At 35.5% G+C, this 21587-nt stretch overlaps 1 protein-coding gene across 5 annotated transcripts in view; it reads left to right on the plus strand.

Moving 5' to 3' along the window:
* Positions 1 to 21587, plus strand: part of UTRN (utrophin) — a 356268-nt gene that overhangs the window by 277837 nt on the left and 56844 nt on the right. For all 5 annotated transcript variants that reach the window (XM_085216963.1, XM_085216962.1, XM_085216960.1 and 2 more), the window contains 4 exons: positions 4427 to 4487; positions 14057 to 14118; positions 15130 to 15204; positions 19963 to 20164. In XM_085216963.1, the coding sequence (XP_085073089.1) occupies positions 4427 to 4487; positions 14057 to 14118; positions 15130 to 15204; positions 19963 to 20164 (400 nt within the window). The remainder of the gene's footprint in view (positions 1 to 4426; positions 4488 to 14056; positions 14119 to 15129; positions 15205 to 19962; positions 20165 to 21587) is intronic.

The following is a 21587-nucleotide window of genomic DNA, read 5'->3' on the forward strand; positions in this document are numbered from 1 at the left end:
CTGGATTAAACTTTTGTAGTATGATGTCCAAGGAGACTATGCAGTGCCTTATCACCATGCCTCAGCCTTACTTAGGACATCTTCTCTGGGCTTAAGGGGACATGGTATTTACAATACGTACAAAAGTCAAGAAGGGAAAATTTTTAAAATGCATGTTGTCAGATACTGCAAAAAGCTACAGACAAGTACCACTGCCCTGCAAAACCAAACAGTATGCAATTATCCATTTAAATTATTTCTTAAATTAAGTGAAACAATCACACAACCCCTTCTCTGCAAAGAACAGGAAAGTCTTAAAATTCTATTTCAAGAGCTTGAACAGTTAACAGAACTTAATACTTACAACTTTATATAAAGTCTGTTAAATGAAAGTCAGAGATAGTAACTTTAAAAGGAAAGCAATAAAAAAATCATTAAATCCAGAAAAATGAAGGGTTTATCCTGACAGTTTGAAGTAGTGCGTGTTCTAAATCAAATTCTTCAAACCTTCTTAGCAACCATAAATGACTTCCATCTATGAGAAGCAAGTAAGGCTGCAGTTAGAATAAAATAACCTCAAACTTCTGAAGCTAAGATCATGGTGCAATGCATGCGTCTCGTGCAAACTTTTACCTGTAAAGTTGGATTTTTGAATGAGAAGGCAGGTTTTTATCTGTTCTGACCTGAGTAGCAGCTATTTTAAGTTTACATAGCTTTCCCTCACATGATTTTCAACTGATTGGCTCCCAATTGCCATTTAATCAGGAGTTTGTGCTAGCAAAATACCTGTTTTTGCCTGTTCATCAGACTCCATACCCTTCATCCTACTAGCTGTGGATAGTCACATTTCTCTACATACTATACCCACTACTGCTTAGTCTGCTGCAGGACTTCTTGGAAGACCAACTTTGTGAAATATCCTGAAATAGGAGACTGATATAAAGCAATATTAGAAGGTCACAACAATTTATACTCTCATCAGTGCTATGCAGAATTTAATTTTTCCTCTTTTCAGTTTTTGACGTGGAAAGTAAGCTCCTCGCAAGTTAAATAATGATCCATACATATTATGTGTCCTTAATATAGATGTAGGTGAAGAATTCTCATTACCTGTTATCCTTAGCAAAAAAGCTAACAAACCCAAACATTGTGCTGTTGTCTCAGTCCTTTAAAAGCTAGCGTATTTTTTCTACAATTTCACTTATGTTCTAAGATCCACTCCCCTCTGTTTTGTTTTGTGTACTCTTTCTTAGAAGAATGCGCAGACGTACACAGAGCACTGGCTCTGTGTTCCCTAACAAATGGCCTGGGCTTAGCAGTGTCCTGCTCAAAGCATGAGTGGTGTTCAGACTTTAACTAATATCCGCAGCCCAGCAAGTGAGGGCCAGAATCAATAACTACTTTGTTCACTTTTCATTGAGAAACTGATTTTAGAAGAAAATGGAAATTTCATTTTGCTGAGGTCTGTGCAAGCAGGGAAAACTGGCAGTGCTTTTAGAAGAGTTGTTCCCAAATATACTATGACTTGGTCCATTATAATAAGCAGTTAAATTTATTGGGTTGTTTAGTCCATATCTGTGTCAGTGCAGAATATCTATAGTCAGTCATAGTGCGTATATCAAATCTATGCTACTTGTGGCCAGATTTTCATTCTGGTTAGCTGACATAATTAGTGTAGTAATACCTGACCTGTCATAGGTGCCAAACTGCAACATTGAGCCAATGGTCTCTGGTTTGTTTGTTTGGTTGGTTGGTACCTGATTGGTTTGTTTGTTTTTTATTTTCAGCACTATATATTGTTGTGGTTTAACCCAGCAGGTGGCTCAACACCACACAGTTGTTTGCTCACTTTCCCCTTCTCGCTGTGATGGGGAGAGAATCAGGGGAAAAAAAACAAAGTAGAATTAGTGGGATGAGATAAAGCTAAGGTTTATGAAGATAGAGAAAAGTAAGATGGCTTAAAAAAGATAACAGTTATAACAAATATATATATGTATATGGATGTATAGAACAAGTGATGTGCAAGCAATTGCTCACCATCTGCTGACCAATGCTCTGCTAAACCCTGAGCAGCAGGAGGAAACCTAATTAACTGTTTATCTATAAATATCTAAATGGAGGAGAGAGGGAAATGGAGAGGCCAGGCTTTTCTCACTGGCATGTAGCGATTGGACAAGGAGTAGAGGCCTTAAACTTGTACATAGGAAGTTCCATATTAATGTGAGGAAGAACTTCTTTACGGTAAGGGTAACAGAGCATTGGAACAGGTTGCCCAGAGTGATTGTGGAATCTCCTTTTGTGGAGATATTCAAGACCTGGTTGAATGCCTACCTGGGTAACGTATTGTATGGAATCTCCTTTAGCAGAGGGGTTAGACTCAATTATCTCTTGAGGTCCCTTCTAATCCGGGTGATTCTGTGATTCTGTGAACACCTACACTTTTCCAAACTTTTCTTTCATGTGATGTCATATGGTATGGAGTATTCCTAGGCCAGTTTAAGTCAGCTGTCCTGATTCACAGGGGCTGAGCAAACTGAAATGGCCTTGGCTGTGTAAAGCACTGCTCAGCAACAGCTAGAAACACTGGTGTGTTATCAACATTGTTTTTATCCTAAAACCAAACATAGCATCATACCAGATGCTGCGCAAAAAAACTGACTCTATTCCTGATGAAACTAAGACATATATTTACATGTAATTGCATACTACGTATAATATATATTGTTTTGTATTTATATATTTCTTATGAAATAATATATACATACATTGTATACACATATGCTCATATGTTGTATTACATATTATAATATGTGCTGATATTGTGTATATTAATATATAGTATAATTGAATATTGATGGGATGGTTCAGCTTCTACTGCAATACTACCAACATCTGGCTCTGATGTTATGGGCCAACATAATAATTACTTATTTACTTAACAATGAAGACATTACTTTCTGAGTAGCCCTCGTATAGTATTTCTTTTATAAATATTATATGTTAATATTATTTTATATTTATATGTGTATATATATGTATATGTAATTATAGCCATTACTATGTTTTCCTTCCCCAAGTAATTACCCCTTACTGCAAACATTATTTTCATCTTTAGATAGTAATAGACATTTCCTCAATTTTTCCAGTGAAATAACGCTTCTACTCAACTCATTTCCAAAATATTCTTCTCAGTTAATCCGTCTTTCAGTATGTTAACCTACTGTTTCTTAACCTATAAGCCATGAAATGTTACATGGTCCAGAAAGAGATCACAGCTATTAAATTCTTCAGGGAACAGCTGGCTGGGAAGAGGGTTAGGCCTGTCCCTCTCTGCCAACTTATAGGGGCTTATGCTGCTTGTTAAAGGTTGTGAGATGGAAGAGTTGCTATCAAATGGATTATTCAAAGAGGGATGAACTCAGAAGTAATCTCTGCAGCAAATTAAATCAATCAAGAGCTTTAATTACTTGAGATCCAAAGTGGGTCAGAGCTGCATCTCATTTTAGCAGGTTTTTAAACAGAGGTTTTAGTGCCTAGGAGTAAGCACTCTGTTTTAAAAGTACTTGTGTGTTGTTGGGTATAGATTCATCCCATTGCAGTAATCAGCTGTTCCTACGTATCTTTTCAATTTTCACTTCTAACATCACATTCAGTGAAGTGGGTTTTTTCTATGCTAAAACAGGCACTTGTCTGGTAGTTTCTAGCAGGTCTTATATGTTCCTGAGGTTGTTCAATATATATAGCCACTCTTAAGGTATTAAGGTTTTTAGCTGCAGTATTATTTACCTGAACACTTTTTCCTATTTTATCTTTAGATAAGCAGAACTGTAGTGTCATGTATGATTTGATGCCTTTTGCAGTGTGGTGCAACAGAAGGCTTCTTGCTGTTATCATGGTATCTCTTGACTTATCAGACTTGCATAAATTCTGCTGTTCATCAAGAAGTGCAAAGACAGGTTTTCAAGCCTTTGTTGTCTGTACAGCATTAATCAATATTAATCTGTATTGCAAATAGGAACTAAGGGTTGTTATAATTAGGAAAAAAGTTGATATTTCTTCTTTTTGTTCTGTTGTTGGGTATTAATTGTATTAGTGGAGGCATTTATTTTCATAACTGAAGCTGATGAAAGTTCTGTGGAGGTGGGAAAACTACTGCCTCCATTTTCTCTGGATGGATAGCTTGCTTGTTCAGAATTTATTATCCTTCTTTGAAGTAGAATCACCACATTTGCTTTATTTCCAGCTTGGCATCAAATATATGCCTAAAATCATCTTGATAGATTAGAGTAGTTTGCTCCAGCTGATTTTCTAATTACTGGAAGTTATTTGGGAGATTATAGTTGTTCCCATTTAATTTATTGTATCTGTTTCAATTGTAAAATAAATAAATATAGTTGGATTTTTTGACAGGTGTTTTCTAATAATCACCTTCTGTTTATTTTCTCAGCTTCAGTGCAGTTTCCATGGCAGAGATCTGTTTCACATAACAAAGTGCCCTATTATATCAAGTAAGTTTGCCTTGTTTCTTTATAAACTTTCTTTAAGCAAAAGAAAGTGATTTAACACCATAACCTGGTAGAAAAAAATAGGTGGTAGGTAGTAACAGAAATGTTACTAAAAGTCTCTCTCTGTATTGTTACACTGCATAACCGTATGTTTTCATGTTTGTTGTTTGGCATGCTTTATCATCTCAAAATACGTCAAAACAGAATCAATGACAAAACTTAACCAAAACCTCTTCTCAAACACGAGAAACAGCAGAGACACTCCAATGCAATATGGTATTGATATTCAAACTAAGGACATCCTTATGTGTGTGACTCATTTAGAGTATAAACTATAGTGGCAAAATGCTAAATGCATAATTTGTTAGCAGAATGGTGGTGAATAATTTTAATGCAGCACATTCTTAATCTTGCACAAAATTCCTGCAGAAAGACATATTTTGATCATCCTCCTATCATTTTACTTAAAATTTAGGGAATATTTATGGAGCATAATGTTAGTGTAAATGTAAAATTAATGTAAATATAAAATTGTAGAAATATCTTAGCTATTCTAAAGAGAATCATTATTTCTTTTGAAAACAGTAAAAAATAATTAGTTTTGGAGTAACAGTGGTGTTGATGTGTTCTACTGAAAGCAGTAGAGATAAACTTTGGATTTTTTCATTCCACAGGCAATTATTTATGAACTGCTTGTCTGTACTTTAAAGGTCAAAGATTGCAGCTTTGAGAGAAAGATAGCACTTTGCTAGAGGGGTAAATGAAAATTTAAGAAGATACAGTGAACAATAAGCGAGACCCAGAGTTGCAGTTTTTAGGTTGATTGGTGTCTATGTTAAAATGTTATTGGTTTGAGATTTAAGTCTGTAGGATAACACTGGATTGGTTTGGCACATAATTCATCTTAAAAGACCATCAGTGAGGACTTTATACTATTGCATATTTTCTCTGTCATAAATTTGAGAGCCACGTTTTGCACTTCAAATAATTTATGAGTTCTTGAGAGCTCTGAAAAGGATGCAGTGGTAAATCTTTTTGTTTACCTATGCCGATCAAACCTGTTTTCATCACTTTTGAGGTATGACAGTTGTTTTTATACTGCGAGCTGAAGACGGTTTTTTTGTTTGTTTATTTGTTTTAAAGAATGTGTGGTAGGTAACTGGAGAAAGGAAAAACTTGCTGTAAAGATCCTTGAATGCTCTATAAATGGGTTGCGAGTTGGCAAGTTCTGCAGTTGGTGACAAAAGGCTAGAGGAGAGAGGATTCTCCCACAGCCCCCACTGGAGAAAGTTGGATGAAGATGCTTTCTAACTTAGGGCAGCAATGCAGTGGAAGTGATCACACTTCCTACACGCTTAGTACACCAAAACACAGAAAACTTTGAATTGTCTATATACAAAACAAGAGGAAGAGTGCCCTTAAGCAGTCTTAATTTGTGAAGGAAGACAGCTGGGGCTGAAAAACAAATCCCAGCATTTCTCAGAATTTATTTATTTTTAAATGATGTTACACAAGACATTTGACAAAGGGAAAATGTAGGACGAGAACTCTGATGGCCAACATCTTCATAGAAACAGAGACCACTGGTTTATTTCGAGGATGGTTTTAACGAAATCGGAAGAATTAACTACTGCATCTTGAAGATAACTTTTCCAGCAGCCCACCCCTGACTTCAGTATCTTATGTGCTGCTGAATCTTGATAATACAATTTAAGACAACAATGGTGGTTATTTTTTTCTGATGAAACAAACTGAAAAAATGCAAGGATTAACTTTTTACTTAAAAAAAGACTTAATTTTCATATATTTTTTATTGATTTGTACTGATGTCCTGGAAGCAGAAGGAAAATTCAGTATGCATCTCATACTGATCATGTTTGAGATCAATCATATTTAGTTTTTTAGTAAAAGTTTCATGTTCAAGGAGATTCTTAGAAGATACCGGTTCCTCATTTTGAGAGCAAGAAAGAAAAGCAGCAGGACAAGGAGAATAAAAGTGTGATTCAATGACTGGTGACAGAAAACAGAAAACTGAGAATTTTTAGAGATTTATTTTGAAAGTGAAAAAAATTCTAATTGAAATCAGGTTGGTTTGCTTGTTTTGTTTTTATAATTCTGGATAGGACCATGCATTCTCCTTAATCAACCATAAATTCATACCTTTATTTCATTTTTGCTGCTTTTTTGTGAGTGTCCTTGAAAGAGAAATGATAAATATGTAGGAAGTGACATAATGGCAGATGATGATGTAGTGGTACCTCTGTTAAGATGAATGTTTTTAAAAAGTACTGCACTCTTTGCAGTTTTCTTGAATATAGAGAAAGAATTTTAAAACAGATAGAGAACTGCAGCTAAGGAGGCAGGAGGGAGTTCTTCAAGTCGCGTGAAGCTGCAAGGAGAACATCAAAAGGATGCAACATGTCTGTACTTTCATATGAGAAACTTTTGTTCTGTTGTTTCCTGATCCTGATGGTAAATTGTATTTACATGCACAAAGAGAAGCCTCCTGCAAAAAGAGGACCTTAGTGCATAGCATTGGAGAGCATTTATTAATCCACTGTATGCCTGCTTTTTCAGTGTTTGTATTTAATCACATGGACATGCAAGATAGAAATGACAGACACAAATTCCTTTACTCCATAAGTTCAGACAGAAGTAGTTGGGGTTTGGAGCATTTTGGAAAGGAATGACTCCTCTGCCTGGAATTGATTCATAATTCATTGAGATTGGGTTTATTAAGGTGTGTGTGCCCAGTGATATGGCAAGTATTCAGTTAACTGAACTTACGCACTTGAATTGTTTTATTTTGCAAATCGCATTTGCCAATTGGCTTTGCTTTGCTGAGGTGATTTTGGCTTTGGCTTTGCTTTGCTGAGTTGATTTTATTTAGTCTGTTTGCCTCCTTGTTTGATTATTTTTTTTCTTAATGGCAGTTGGTACTGGTTTTTGTATTTCTGTTGTCTGAGTCTTCTCTGTAGCAGCAGAATTCAATCAATGAAAACAAATCTATAAAATCTAGAGTATGTTGAGACAAAGCTTAGTCTTTCATGCTTTGTAAGAGAATCAGACTAATAAGTATGGAAAAGAATACAGCACAGCATGCATGTTACTTACTAATCCACTCTTGCTAATGAAACTCAAGTTTGGACAAATGGCTTGGCAAACATGCTATTGAATACATCTTTCAAAAGACGGTTTGCAAGGATTTCAGATTTAATAAGGAGTATTTTCTACTGTTTTTCATTTATAACTAGTTGAATTGCACAAATAAGAAATTCTTGGGCTATAAAAGAAAATTGCAAAAAACAACCCTATATAACGTGGCCCTTCAGTAAAAATACTCTGAAGCGAAGCAGAAGGAAAAGGGGACACTATGCATATCTTTAGAAATATTTGAGGAATACACGAGTCACTGAAAGGAGTGTAACAGAAAACCTAATTACGCTGGCAGTTCTTGCTATTGTTCATTTAACTGTAATTTAAGTGTGCTTCGGTTGTATTCCTTTCAAGGCCATAATTTATTAGATATTTGTACTGTGCTGAAGAAACAAAAGGAAAATGCAGAAAGGTTCACAGTGAGTTTAATCTCATGCAGAGCATTTAATGGGGAGAACAATTTCTTGGTGTAATCATTAAATAGATCAATATCAAACTCTATAGTCATTCTGGTTACTTCTGTAACCCTGCAAAGGGGCTGGCATCATTGTCTTAAAAATTCCATTTTATCACCTCCTATATCATGTTTGATTTTATGTGGGAAAGGGATAAAATGCTTTCTGCTTCTAGATATTTTTTTCAAGACTGTTCGAGAAATCTGTCTGGATAGTTGTTTTATGCCTGTACAGGGAAGAGGAGAATTAATGGAACAGAGAAATTTAGTGTTTTTCTTGCTCTAGTTGTAACCATAATTCCATTCTTAGATGTATTAAGAAATGTCTTCTTTAGCAGGGAGAATAAAATACAATTTGCAGAAAGCGATCATACAAATTTCAGGTTTTGAGAGTTTCTTCAATTACTAGTTGCCGTACTGGCTTTCATTTTCTATTAGTGAAATACAGTAGTATATGTTCTCTGGAGGCATTTCAGAATATCTACATGTAAATTGCTCCACCAACCTCTAAAGTACATTACCCTTATGCCAACCCCAATGCCTTATGCCAACTCTTTTTCACCATAAGACAGTATTTTGCAATGGACTTGGGGGAAAAAAAAAAAAAAGGAGCAGAAAAATCGAGCTATGCGCTGACTGGCTAACGCAATGTGATGTTTATAAAGCAGAAGTATTGGGAGTATTGCTTTTGAAATTTGGCAAGGACAGCAAAGTCAGAGTTCTGTGTTCTGCAGGTACATTAGTAATCAGTAAAGATCTCAGTTAATGTTTTGGGCAAACGGCTACAAGAGCAGAAAGCTTCCTAACAGGGATTCCAGAGTACTGTTTCAGTGGCTACTCTCAAGTTGGTTGCCAGTGACAATCAACAAATATGTATACTTTGTCCATAGTAAGTAATTGTACAAAAGGTTCCTTTCTCTATAGTTTTCTATATTGCAGAGAAAAAGCTAAAAAAGAGTGAATTTTTTTTTTTTTTTTTGTAAATCAGTGAAACAAATGGCGATTGGCAACTTGCTCCATTTGTTTCGATAGGACTCTTATTCCTAGAGATCATAAGTTAAGTGGTAATTGTCAGCTCATTATTTACAATCATCATGTGTTTTCAACATGAATTATATTTTCTGATTATAATTAGAAAGCAAACATAATGGATAAGAAGCAGAACAAATGTTTGTCATTTAAGCTTTAGAGAACTTCATTAATATCTAGGTTTTTTTTTAAACTGGAATATTATAACTGTAATGTTTGGTTTTAGTTATTTAAATTTACACAAATACATTTAGACTTCTAAAATTACAGTGTTTTGTTTTGTAATCTATTCATGAATGCTTGTTTTGTGGTGTTTGTTATATTGTGACAGTGAGTTTCTGCAGAAGAGACCTGAAACACTCTTATTCTGAATAACTCAGTCGTCTGATACTAACCAAAAAATAATACTGGGTGAATTCTCTTGTGGCTTAGTGAAATGCTTGAACTTCTTCCCTGATTCATCTTGCCATACATTACTTTGTTTGAATGGGAAGGACACATCAGTAATCACCTACACCAATAAATAGTATTCACATTGTGAAATTTTAGGTTTATCTAAATAAAACTAGACCTTTTATTTTGAATTTATTTGTGTGTGTTAATTGGAATATTCTTGACAATATACTAAGAAGTTTTGTAAACGATTCTAACAAACTGCTGAACTGAAATGGTGTTCTGAGGTAATACGATTAATTTTTCTATATCTTCTTGTATGCAAAAGAGTTAGCCCTTCAGTCTGAAATTTCTTTGGATGTTATAACTCGAAGATAAACTTCTTGTGGACGTAAATCCAGTTATAGCTTGTAACTTTGCAATTTGAGAAGCATCAGACTTCAAATCTTGAGACCTGGAGTAAACCTGTTTGGTAACACTGATCGATGAAACTGGGGACAGAACTTCCACAGTAGCTGCAACAGAGAGGAAAGACTGTGTAGATTTGTCTGCCCTTGTTAAGTGCCTGTTTTGAGTTTTTTCAGTTTAGTGAGATGACTGAAAATGACTTTTCTCAAGTTTTGAGTTTTAACAAGTTTTCATGCAAAATTCTTTTTCCCCCATCCTGCTTCTGCATCATTCCAAATTTAGATCTTGATTAGCTTCTCTGCAGCCTTAGTTTTCCATCATTGAAGGTTACGGATTATTTTCTGTAGAAAAATAACATTTCTTCACAGTCTTTGATAGTTAGATGCCAGCAGGACTGAATTTTTCAGAAGACTTCTTGACTTCTCTCATTCAATTCTCACTAATTGCCTTCTGGACAAATCAGAAATTATAAACTCCAGAGAAATCAAGTTTCAACTCTCTCCATGATGTTGTAAAATAATTATGCCTCAGATCTTCAGAAAATGGCTGGAACTTTTTTTTTTTTTTTTTTTTTTTTCTTCCCAAAAACAGCGCAAGTTGCTTTTCTAGATTTCACTGTTTCTGGACCTTTGTTGTAGGGATGATACTTTTCCAATATGCGTGTCAGATGCCTATAAAGAAAAAGTGTAATCCTGTTTATTATGAATTTTACAGTTCTTGTAGATTTTATATATGTTATGTTTACTGAACAAGGAATCAGAGAAGCAAAGGAACTCTACTTTTATTCTCTGGATGATACCTGACAGTGTAACTAAAGCAGCGCATGTTTTAAATAGATTGCTATGTCATGAGCTTGCATAAAAAGGAGCTGCAAGATCATGATCACAAAGATCTCCATTGGTTTAATCAAGTCTGTCTTATCTCTTATAGACTATCCAGTATTGTAAAGCTTTAAGCAAAATTTTCAGTGCTTGATCTTCTTGTGTTAGTAACAGGAAAGCTACTATATCTACAGCAGAGAAAGATCTTATTTCAATGAGCTGCAAACCAAATCACCAGAAAGCACTATGGCTTGCACGCCTCTTGTTTGAAGTGTTTAATAAAATGACTCCTTTGTCTGAGAATTTTATTTGTAGCATAGAAAGATTACCTGCACATATAAAAATCCTTGCATATTATGAAATTGTTATCAAATAAAATTTTGTGTTAGGGAATGTCACAGTAGGAACTGATTCCAACCTTTCCCCCCAACGTTTTGGTTTGTTTGGTTGTTTTTTTTTAGCTCTTTTTTTAATTTATAGACACTTTTTTTTTTTTTTTTTTTCCCAGCCCCATTCTTCTTAGTCTTTCTTTGGTGTCTCAAGAATGAAGTCTAACCTGTGGAATATATTTAGTGGATGGACAGGCCCTGCCTAGAGCAGTGGGGTTGCTGATTCCTTTGATGTGAACAGGCTGTTTGGCTTGATTCACTCAGTATCAGCCCATTCCTCTTCTCTTGAATCCATGTATGAGATTGCCAGGCTGCTCTGGATGACTTCTTTCTATATGTTTTGGAATAAATCTGGCACAGACACCTTCGCTTCTCTTATTTTGCAGCTCACAGGTTCTAACTCTTGGGGAATTGTGATCCAATCTGACTGAAGGGATTATCTCTCCACTTTTTTCATTTCCATCAGAGGAACTGCATTCCTATCTCATCTCATATAATTCCACTGGCAAGTAGCTGCCACAGGTGGCATACAAAATAACTGAACGATTAAGTTTTAAGATGATTTGATTTTGCTTGTGGTTCACACACATTGTTTACACTAATACTTTAGTATTTTAAATATTGAAATGTATTTTTATATATCCATATGTATGTAAAGGATCTATCACAGTACTGCTGTTTGCTCTTAACAAAGAAGTTTGAAAGTCTTCTACTTGTAATGTGAGTAGTAAAACTGCCAGTCTTGGTCTTTTTTTTCTTTTTTCCCTTCCTTTTTTTCCTCTTGATCTTGAAGAAGTCGAGGTAAAGCTGTTTCTTTACAAAAAGCTTTATTAAACTGATCACTTATTGGATTGATTACTGTGGACAGCTGCAGTGGGTTTTGTTAAGATACCAATTTTAAATGGTTAAAGCAATAATGGTGGCATCTCGTTTAACATGATAGTGCAGATATTTGGCAGCTTCAGAACTGGCTTTGAGATTATTTTACAGCCATTATATTATATTTCTGTTCCTGTTTACTGAACTCATATATCTTCTTTCTAACATAATGTAATTTGTTTTATACTTGGATTTGTGAGAGTGCTGTACAGTCAGTTACCTTTACCTTGGCACTATACCAAGTCCAGATACATCCTTCTTTTCATGTTGGCTTCTTCATGATTTATTCGCGTGCCCCTGTTAGGGGAAAAATTGTATAGCTACTTTTTTTCTGAAATGACTTTTCTGGACAAGGATAAACATAATGCTGTTTTTAAAATGTCTTTCTAGACACTGCAAAACCAGTGATTTAGATAGTGATGTGCCTTGACTTTGGAGTTCAGCATATCAAGACCTTGAACACACCATTTAGAATTTGAAAACTTGAATGCAATTCCTGCAGTGATATTATCAAACTGAAAACAATGAAAACTTACAGTTCAGGAAAGAAGGTCTGCTTAGGCATAAATACATAATAAAAATTAGGATTGCATTCAAATATAAGGATATAAATTTCAGCTCTTTCCTGAATTTGGAACACTTGAAAGTCAGCCAGCACCTTAACAGAAGATGCTATTTGGACTGTATGTTGAATAAAACTCTTATGTTTAAATAAATATAGTCATGTGCAGGGCTTTTCCTTTCTTTCAGTCACCTATAATAATAATAAGTAAAAAGAGGATTAATACATACTGGATTAATAAGAAATATATATTAGGCTATGAACTTACATGAAAACTACCTCACAAATTCATGATGGTGTCAACATACTAGTGGGATCCGTGGCAGAGAAATTGGCCTCATAATGGAGAGAAGCTGACTGCAGAGGCCTAGGCCAAAACCAAACTTGGAAAGGTCACACTGGTGTGCAGAATGTAAAATGGGATTCAGATCCTCAGTACAGAGGCACAGTGCATGCACTTTCCAGTACTGTATTTCAGAAGGGTGTAGTGTAAAGAAAGACTTTCAACACTTAATTCATTTGGAGCCTGCCTCCACTTCGCAGAAACTGTTCTGTCTCTATAGCCTTTTGCAGCAGGGGTCTTCTAGCCTCTGGTTTTCTACCACCATAAAAGGATTCATTCTTCATTGGTTTGGAAAATGATAATCATCAATAATAAATTATTGTGCACCCCCTGAGGCACAGTTGTTTATACAGTGTGAAGATACAATCCACTACGTTTAATGGACTAGTGCCATTTAAAGTCATTTACAACAGAGTACCCCTGCGTGTAAGAAAAATGTGTGTGATTTTTTAAAATACAAACAAAGATTAAATAAGCCATGTTCTATTCTCATTAATTATTATCTGCTAACCTAGCATCATTACTTTTTCATTATTAACTTTTAAAGTGAGTACTATGATCTTTTAAATACAACTTCTCAAATTAATTTTTTAACAAATGGTAGTTAATTGATGCTGCCTGTTGAACCTCAATTCTGTGAGTGCTAGTGTAGAGCACCCCCCAGAATTAACATACTTACAGATTGACCGTCAGATGAGTGATCAGATTTTCAATTAGATGTGCTGCACATAAAGTTTCCAATTGTTATATGTTTTTTGATACATGTGTTCAGATATGCATTGAGGTCCAAAGTAAAATATCAATGCTTTTTATTTTTAAAATGCATATTATGAGTATTTTTATTATGCTACTGCTGCAGGAAACTTTGCGTGTTCAACTTACTGATGTGCTTCAGCTTTACATTTATATGTGCTTCTGTTTTGTATTTAGAATGAAAAGTTAATGTTAAATATGGAGGGGCTATTGTCTAACTTAACAATTAAAAGCATTGAGGAACTGAGCGTCACAGATCAGATCTTTTAATAAAAGAATTGATTCAATTCTTCCCTTTTTAACACAAAGTCGGAAGATTTTTTTTTGTCCTTTTCATGTGTGCATATGTGTTGCCTGAAATTTTGATTGCCTTATTCCTTTGTAGTCATGAGACCCAGACAACTTGTTGGGATCATCCTAAAATGACTGACCTTTTCCAGTCATTAGGTGAGTGCATTTCTTAATCCCTCATATGACATTCATTCTGTGAGTGAAAGCTTGGATTGATATGTTGACCACATCTGAGTTTCCATGGGCTTTATGTTATGGTATTTCCCACTCTGAGGAGATGCATTTTGCACAAAACCTACCATCTTGCTCATGCCTGTAATTTTCTTTCTGAAAAATATTCTCTGACTCTGTTCTTTAATGCAGTGTTTTATTTCTGTTAAATTCATATGGTAGTTTCCAGTGATGTGGGCTATGAGTCTGGAGTGAACTAATTTTTGTAACATATCAGAGCATCTATGCTATCATTAAAGGCTAGACTTTATTACAATACAATGAATTCAACGTACCTGTAAGGATAAAATGCTTTTAAGTATGGGGAAAAATAACCAACTACTGTACTTATCAGTTTGTAAAATAGAACTTAAGGTTATCTCACTGCTTCTTTCAAAGCAGTGTTAACAAAGTCACCACATGGAAATAACGGGTTAAAGAGTCATTTTTCTCCATAACTGTGACCTTTGCTGCCCTTTATGTCCATATATTGTCTAGTAGAGTTTTAAGACATTTGATAAATTTACTATATTTGAACACTTGTCTGAAATCTACTCAACACTGCTTAATAGAATCATAGAATGGCTTGGGTTGGAAGGGACCTCAGGGATCATCAAGCTCCAACCCCCCTGCTACATGCAGGGCTGCCAACCTCCGTATTTAATAATACATGTATAAAACTCTGACATGTATGTCAGAGATAGTGTTTGGAATCTGGTGTAGTAATCTCAGAACACACTGGACTGCCAAAGCCATGGGGCGTTCTCTGCAGGTGTTTTTTTTTTTTACAATAACTTGTCCATTGTTTTTGTTTGTTCTGATATATGCTATTAATTCATTGCAGTGAAAATAAGGGATGTTGGGCTTTTTCAGTATGTAGCAGTGTGAAAAATTATATGTGAAGGAGATTTGTGGACTCTTTTGAAGACTGCTCACATTTCTGTTCTGCTCTTTCAGCTGACTTGAACAATGTACGCTTCTCAGCCTACCGTACAGCCATCAAAATCCGACGACTGCAGAAAGCACTGTGCTGTGAGTTTGCCCTTTGAGACAAACAGTTTCTGTACAGTACTTCTGGAAGGGAGGGTCAGCATAAGCTTCATAACATTAACATTTAACAAGGAACCACATAACATCCTTGAAAAATAGTCTACCAATGAAATGATAAGAATTCCCAATAGTAGGTATCATTGTCACAAATAAAGAAAATCAGTGACTGAAAAGAAATGTGGAAGGCAAACTGAAGTAGTATGGCCATTGATAATATTCTAAGAAGTGACAGGAAGATGAAGTTTAATCCTCTGCCTGTTGTATACCGTTCCCGATCTGAAATGCTAAAACCTAGTCTGAAATGATTAATATTCTGAACCTTGACTAAAAATGAGAAAATTTACAATATCTTATAGAACTAAAGTCAATTTTCTGAAGTGTTTACTACTGCATGATGTAACTTTGATAATAGTGCTCTCAGAGAGAATATATTTCTGGGTGAACTACAGATAAAGAAGAGTGTAGGTCATTCTAAATACAGAAGTATAGAGCATGGTTATAGATAGTTGATATTGCTGTACATTTTAGTCCCCAAAAAGCATACTATGACAAAATAAGCTGCTTCTATTGATAATACTATCTATTGATAGTATGTGCTTTTACACTGAGGGTATGGGAAAGGACCTTCAAGATTGTTTTTCTGCTTATCCAGTGTACAGGGCAAACAGTATGTATCAACATGTACCTTTAAAAAAAAGGAAAAAAGAGGGATGGAGGCAAGAAAGCAAAGTAAAAATCTTCTTCTGTATGCCACTGTCAAGAAAGAAGATTGAAAAAACAGACTGCACATGATGGATGCTAATCATGCTGCCTGTTCTTGATATGCATACTGGTAGTCTAGCAACTTGTATAGAACAGACTTTGCATTTGTAACATCCAATAAGCTTTGAGGAGGAGTATACTCCCTGCTCTTGCTTTTTCAAAATATATACCAACTTCTGTAATAACTGCAATGGTTGGCTCTCCTCATTCATAGACTTCAAAAGTGAGCTACTATCAAAATGAATACTCTCTCCAGTTTCAGAGGAGAGAAGAGCAAAGTGGAGAGAGGGAAAAGCAGTAAGAGCTAAAGAGAATATTCCAGTTTGAAAAAGCCAGGAGTAAAACTGTTGTCTTTACAGATTCTGCATGCCTTGTTTATTAAGCTGCATGCTTGCTCCATTTCTCTGTCGCACGATAAGAAAGACTCAGTACCTGCTTTTCTTTTGTACTGCAGCCGAAAAAAAAAACTTTATAATGTGTGTGTATTTGACAAAACATTGATTTAATTTCTGAGAGCACAACAGTATGACTTTTAAAGAAGGATAATGTAGATTATCCACAAAGCTGAATTCTACAACAACTTTCTGTCTCTGGGGAAGGAGACAGTGATTAAGTGCCATCTAGAATTTTTGTCTTTTTATTGTTGGTGAATTTCTTGAAAGGTGGGGACAGAATCATCTTCTGTGCCCCTGCTAGTCATTCTCTTGTCTGAGTTGCTTTAGTCTTCCATTGCATTTCCTGTAATTTTAACTGTTTTTTAAAGGTGTTTGGATGCAGGGTGCTTAGAAAAGCTTATGAGTTAAGGCAGAGAAACTGTCAAAACAAATCACTAGAAAATGAGGTCATTGTAAATTGTAAAATATGACAAATTGCTGTCACAACTACAGTGTCTATGCAGCTGAAAAGGCCTTTTGGTGAGAACTCCAAGGGCACAGCTGAAGCAGGTTGCTTAGTCCCACTTGCACTTAATGAATTTTGACTTTGCAGTAAGGACTGGTAATACAGAGTTAGTACTTCACCAGCAGCTTCAAAAATAAGTCATTTAAGATCTGTGTTTCATTTCTGTCTTTGCTATCACTAATTTAAAAAAAAATGGTATGGAAGAGGCTCTTTTTCACTTGCAGCCCCCTTAGAAATAGACAAATAGAATCATTTTTTCATTTTTCATCTTGCGCTGGTGTTGGAAGGTAGATTCCTGCACAGACTGATGTGCGTATGTATGTACCTTGCATTTATTTTGCAGGAAGCTGAGAAAAGTTGCAGGCTGGCAAGAACAAATTCTTGATTAGTTTTTCTGTCTCAGGATATGTGGGGTAAATACACTGAAAGCAGTGTCCTGCTGTAGCACAAGGATGGTGCCAGAGAGAATATCCTGTGCAGCGTTTACAGAGCAGCTTTGTAGCACCAGGCTCTGGCGTATTTTACTACTGTCCAGCATACTTCAGCTCATTTCCAAAAAATGATTTTGCTCCACATACTGAAGTGTGGTACTGGAAGGGAAAGTGGGAGCAAAACCTCCATATATATTCTGAGTGCTGTCACTAAGTTCCTTAAGGTGATACAAAACTTCAGAATGCCAGTGGGAATATTAACTGTTCAGAGCTAAGGAAGGAACAGTAAAGCACACTGGACTGAAAAAGAGCTGCATAGACTTACCTCATCTGTCCAGGCATTTACATTCACAGGGTCTTTCTAATACAGAAGTTTCACAGCAATGTCTGCCTGTTTTCTCTGGGATTACAGCAGTTTTACATTTGTCACTACCAGCTGTGTATCATTAGTTGCTCCCAAGTGCATCTCACAGACATGCTTGAACCATGCTGAATGATGTTTTCTGTTTATTGGTTTCCTTTGGGAAAACCTTCTCACTGTAGACAGGAAAGGCATGACCCTTATGTCCATTTGCTGGTTAATTGGCCATTCAGCATGTTTGAGGGGTGCATAAGTACTGCAGAAACCCTGTATACAGTAGGCTTCGTGCCAGCAATGGCATGCAAGTCTCACATTAACTTTTCTGCATCTGCGTAAATACTGGTAATTTAAAAACTTTCAATAAATGATGTGGAATGAGAAAGTATCCTCTGTTTACCTCAAACCAATCTAGGGACTATGCTAGTGTATAGCCCTTACTGCTGCAGGGTGGTTGCCTGTACCCAAAGTCCATTCAGGCAAGTGAATGCTGAAGTAAGTAGGGACAGTTTTCCTCTGGTTGCTCACCATGAGTGGTGTACAAATTTTGTTTAGTCTTCATTATTACAGCACCAGTTTCCTTTAGTGTGAAAATACTTAAAGTCCCTTTCCAGTTCCCTCTAGAATCCTTTAGCAGAAACGTGAATGTGAGATCTTAACTTCAGCAGATAAGTCCTGCAGTTAGCAGGCTACAATACCCTCAACAAATATTATGTATTGCATTGTGTGTGTTTGTTTGTTTGTTTTGTTTGATAATTTAAATATGCCTGTGAGATATTTCCAGTGTATTACACAGATTATATAGAAGGTGATACTGCAGTGCACTGCCAAGTCCTTTGGCTACCTCCGGTCAAACTACTGGCAAGGTGTTTTGCTGCCAGTAAATATGTTTGTTAAATAATGTTTGGCATTTATTTACAAGCCCAAAAAGATGACCTTAAAAAAAAAAAAAAAAAAAGGAAATGAAAAACAAACATACATATGTCCCTGGTAAAGTCAGAGTAGAATCAATGTTAAAGTTTCTCATTTTGCAGTTATGTTAGGAAAGGTAGATTAAGGCAATGGAATTGGAAATATAACCTTCTTTTGGCTGATAACCTTATTTTTTTCTGCTAGATGCTCAGTAAATCTTTGACATATTGCTCATAGTGGTTAATGTTGTCTTGCTCCTGCTTTTTTTTCTGCTGTACTTATTTTCAGCCCAAGCTAGACTTACCTAATTTGCACAAACTGCCCTTCTGGGGTCCCTATTGAGCACCATTGGTACAGAGCAATTTGTAACACATCATGTTTCATTTCCTTTGAGAAATGACAGTTACAGTATAAATGCATTCCTGGATCTCCAGAAACTCGCATAAGCTCAGGACAATTCTTATATATATACTGTAACACGCATGCTATTAAAAAAAAAATAAATGTATATATATATATATCTTTTGTTTGTTTTGCTCAAGTGCTTGCTTCTGTCCAAAAATATCACTGGAGTTTTACTACCCTTTGACTTATATTACTCTTCCTTCCTGTACACTAAATGTATTTCTTTTTTTCACTTTGTTTTGCAAGAGGAATTAGAAGAGTTCATAGGCAGCTTTTTATTTGTACCATGCCAAAACAATGTTTTCACAATCTCACATCTGTGTGAGATTTGGTATTAAACCCATTTCATCTGTAAAATGTGGTATCAACTGTGATAGAAAGCATGCTGTAACAAAGGAGTTGAAAATGGTTTTTGGTAAGCATAGATTTCAGTGTCCTGGAAAACAAAACAAACTTCACTGTCCTTCACCCTACTTTCTTTCAAGCCTCCATTTAGCCACTGTAATTGATTTAATCAGGCCTCAGTACATACCTACTGCATTTTGGAGAATATTTTCACCTAAGAATTTGCTTTGCTTTATGTTTAATCTAAAGCGATAATCTTGAAATGTGATTCAGCTGTATGGTAAATGCAGAAAACTAAGTCTAGTGGACTCCTAAAGTGCACGCATCTGAAGTTAGGATTCTCTAATTGCACAAACTAATTCAGTGGCTTTCTAGATGTTCTGCTAAACTGTGCAGTGCCATTATGGTGTTCTTGTTGATCCGTTTTTTTTTTTAAATATGTTGTACCAAAATGCTGTGAACTTCTAGCAGAGAATGTTATTTTCTCTGTAATGTTAGTAAATGAAAATAGCTTCTTGTCTAATTATCTACATTGTTTGCTACAATATGCACGTGAACAATTATTTCAGCGTTATGCGCAGGTGTCTGTATTCATGCCTTTTTTTTTCCTTGTTTCCCTGTTGTTAGTGGATCTGTTGGAACTGAACACAACAACTGAAATTTTCAGACAGCACAAGTTGAGTCAAAATGACCAGCTCATTGGTGTCCAGGATGTGATCAGCTGTCTTACTACCATCTACAGTGGACTTGAAGAGAAACACAGTAACATGGTTAATGTTCCTCTCTGTGTGGATATGTGTCTTAACTGGCTACTCAATGTGTATGATAGGTAAGTAATATGCTTCTGTTCATGGTGTTTATAGGAATTTAGTGATGTATTAACTTAGTGTGTATGAAGATAGCACATCATGTATCAAAAATGCTAGACTTGTAGGACTGTTATATGAATTTTTCAGATGTACTTTCTGGATGAAGTATTCACAGTAGAAAAACGATTCAGCCTGAGTAAGTTCTTTTTCAAAAAGTCATACCTTTAGATAATTTTGATACAGAGATTAAAGTGCAGTAGCTTAAAATGAGAAATTGCAACAGTCCATAGTGCACAGACCAGTGCTCCTATACTTCATAGATTTTTAAAATTTTATTTTAGTTATTGTGGCAGGCACCTGAAAGAGTTGTGAAGAGTACATATGACTGTTTGCCAGTTATATGCTGACTGCTTGTTATGTTTTAGCATTCCAATATTTTTGTCTAATGGGACAGTTATGTTAATTAGTCATTAGTTCCTTATCATTACTTCTGGAATATTGGAGAGCACATAAAATAATGACTGGGACTTCTTTGGGCAAATGTTTTTATTTTGCAGATCTTTGTATTGTGGATGAATATACGTTTCACTTACAGCAGTAGATGAGTGGCTTGCTTCACTTAAATATTGTTGGATATTTAGAATGAGAGGCTTAATAAGGTCAGAGAATTTTTTCTGTAGTTACTAGGGTTTTATTTTCAAACTGTCACTCATACATTATTTTTTTGGTTTACGTTTGTTTCCTAAGTTCAGTTAGACATCAGTTGTTTAATCTGTTCATATTTAAAATGCATATAGTAAGCAACAAACCGTTCTCTTTCAGTAATGTTTCCTGTTGCTCCCACTTCCCCTTGCTGTTAACATTGAAAGCATTAGTATAGGTAATTGTTCAAACTGATGAAAGGCTTTAATATTACTTCAAACTTCTAAAAATGGAGGATGAAGGTTACCTCTTACAGCGTGTTTCCTTGCTCCCCTGTCAACTCCATTCAAGAAAAAAAGTTTGCTGAAAGAGAACAGGCACCAATTTTCAACTGTATTTTTTTTTTTTTAATTTGCCTTTAGGAAAGGACTAATTTGTCTCTTGGCATTTCAGTTGTTTATTGCACTGGTGTTGTACGTATACAATGTTTCAAATCATTAAACTGTCTACAATAAGCATCTGTTAGTCGCATGCTATTAACCTGAGATTTAATTACGGATTCACAGATTGATGGCAAGTTAGAAAGTTCTTCAGACTTACCTACAGATGTCTTTGGCCCTTAAAAAGAACCAAATTATTTTTGGAAATAGTAGACAAGGCTGTTGTGTTCTGATATTTCCTGACACATCAGGAATGATTCATCCTTCAAGCTGAGCAGAGGAGAGAAACAGATTAAATTTACTTGGTGACTTTTACTTCTTCAAGGACTCACGGGTTGTTCCAGAAAGCAACATTTGCCCT

This window comes from Meleagris gallopavo, chromosome 2 (genome assembly GCF_905368555.1).
Source record: "Meleagris gallopavo chromosome 2, MGAL_WU_HG_1.1, whole genome shotgun sequence".
In the NCBI taxonomy this organism is placed as follows: domain Eukaryota; kingdom Metazoa; phylum Chordata; class Aves; order Galliformes; family Phasianidae; genus Meleagris; species Meleagris gallopavo.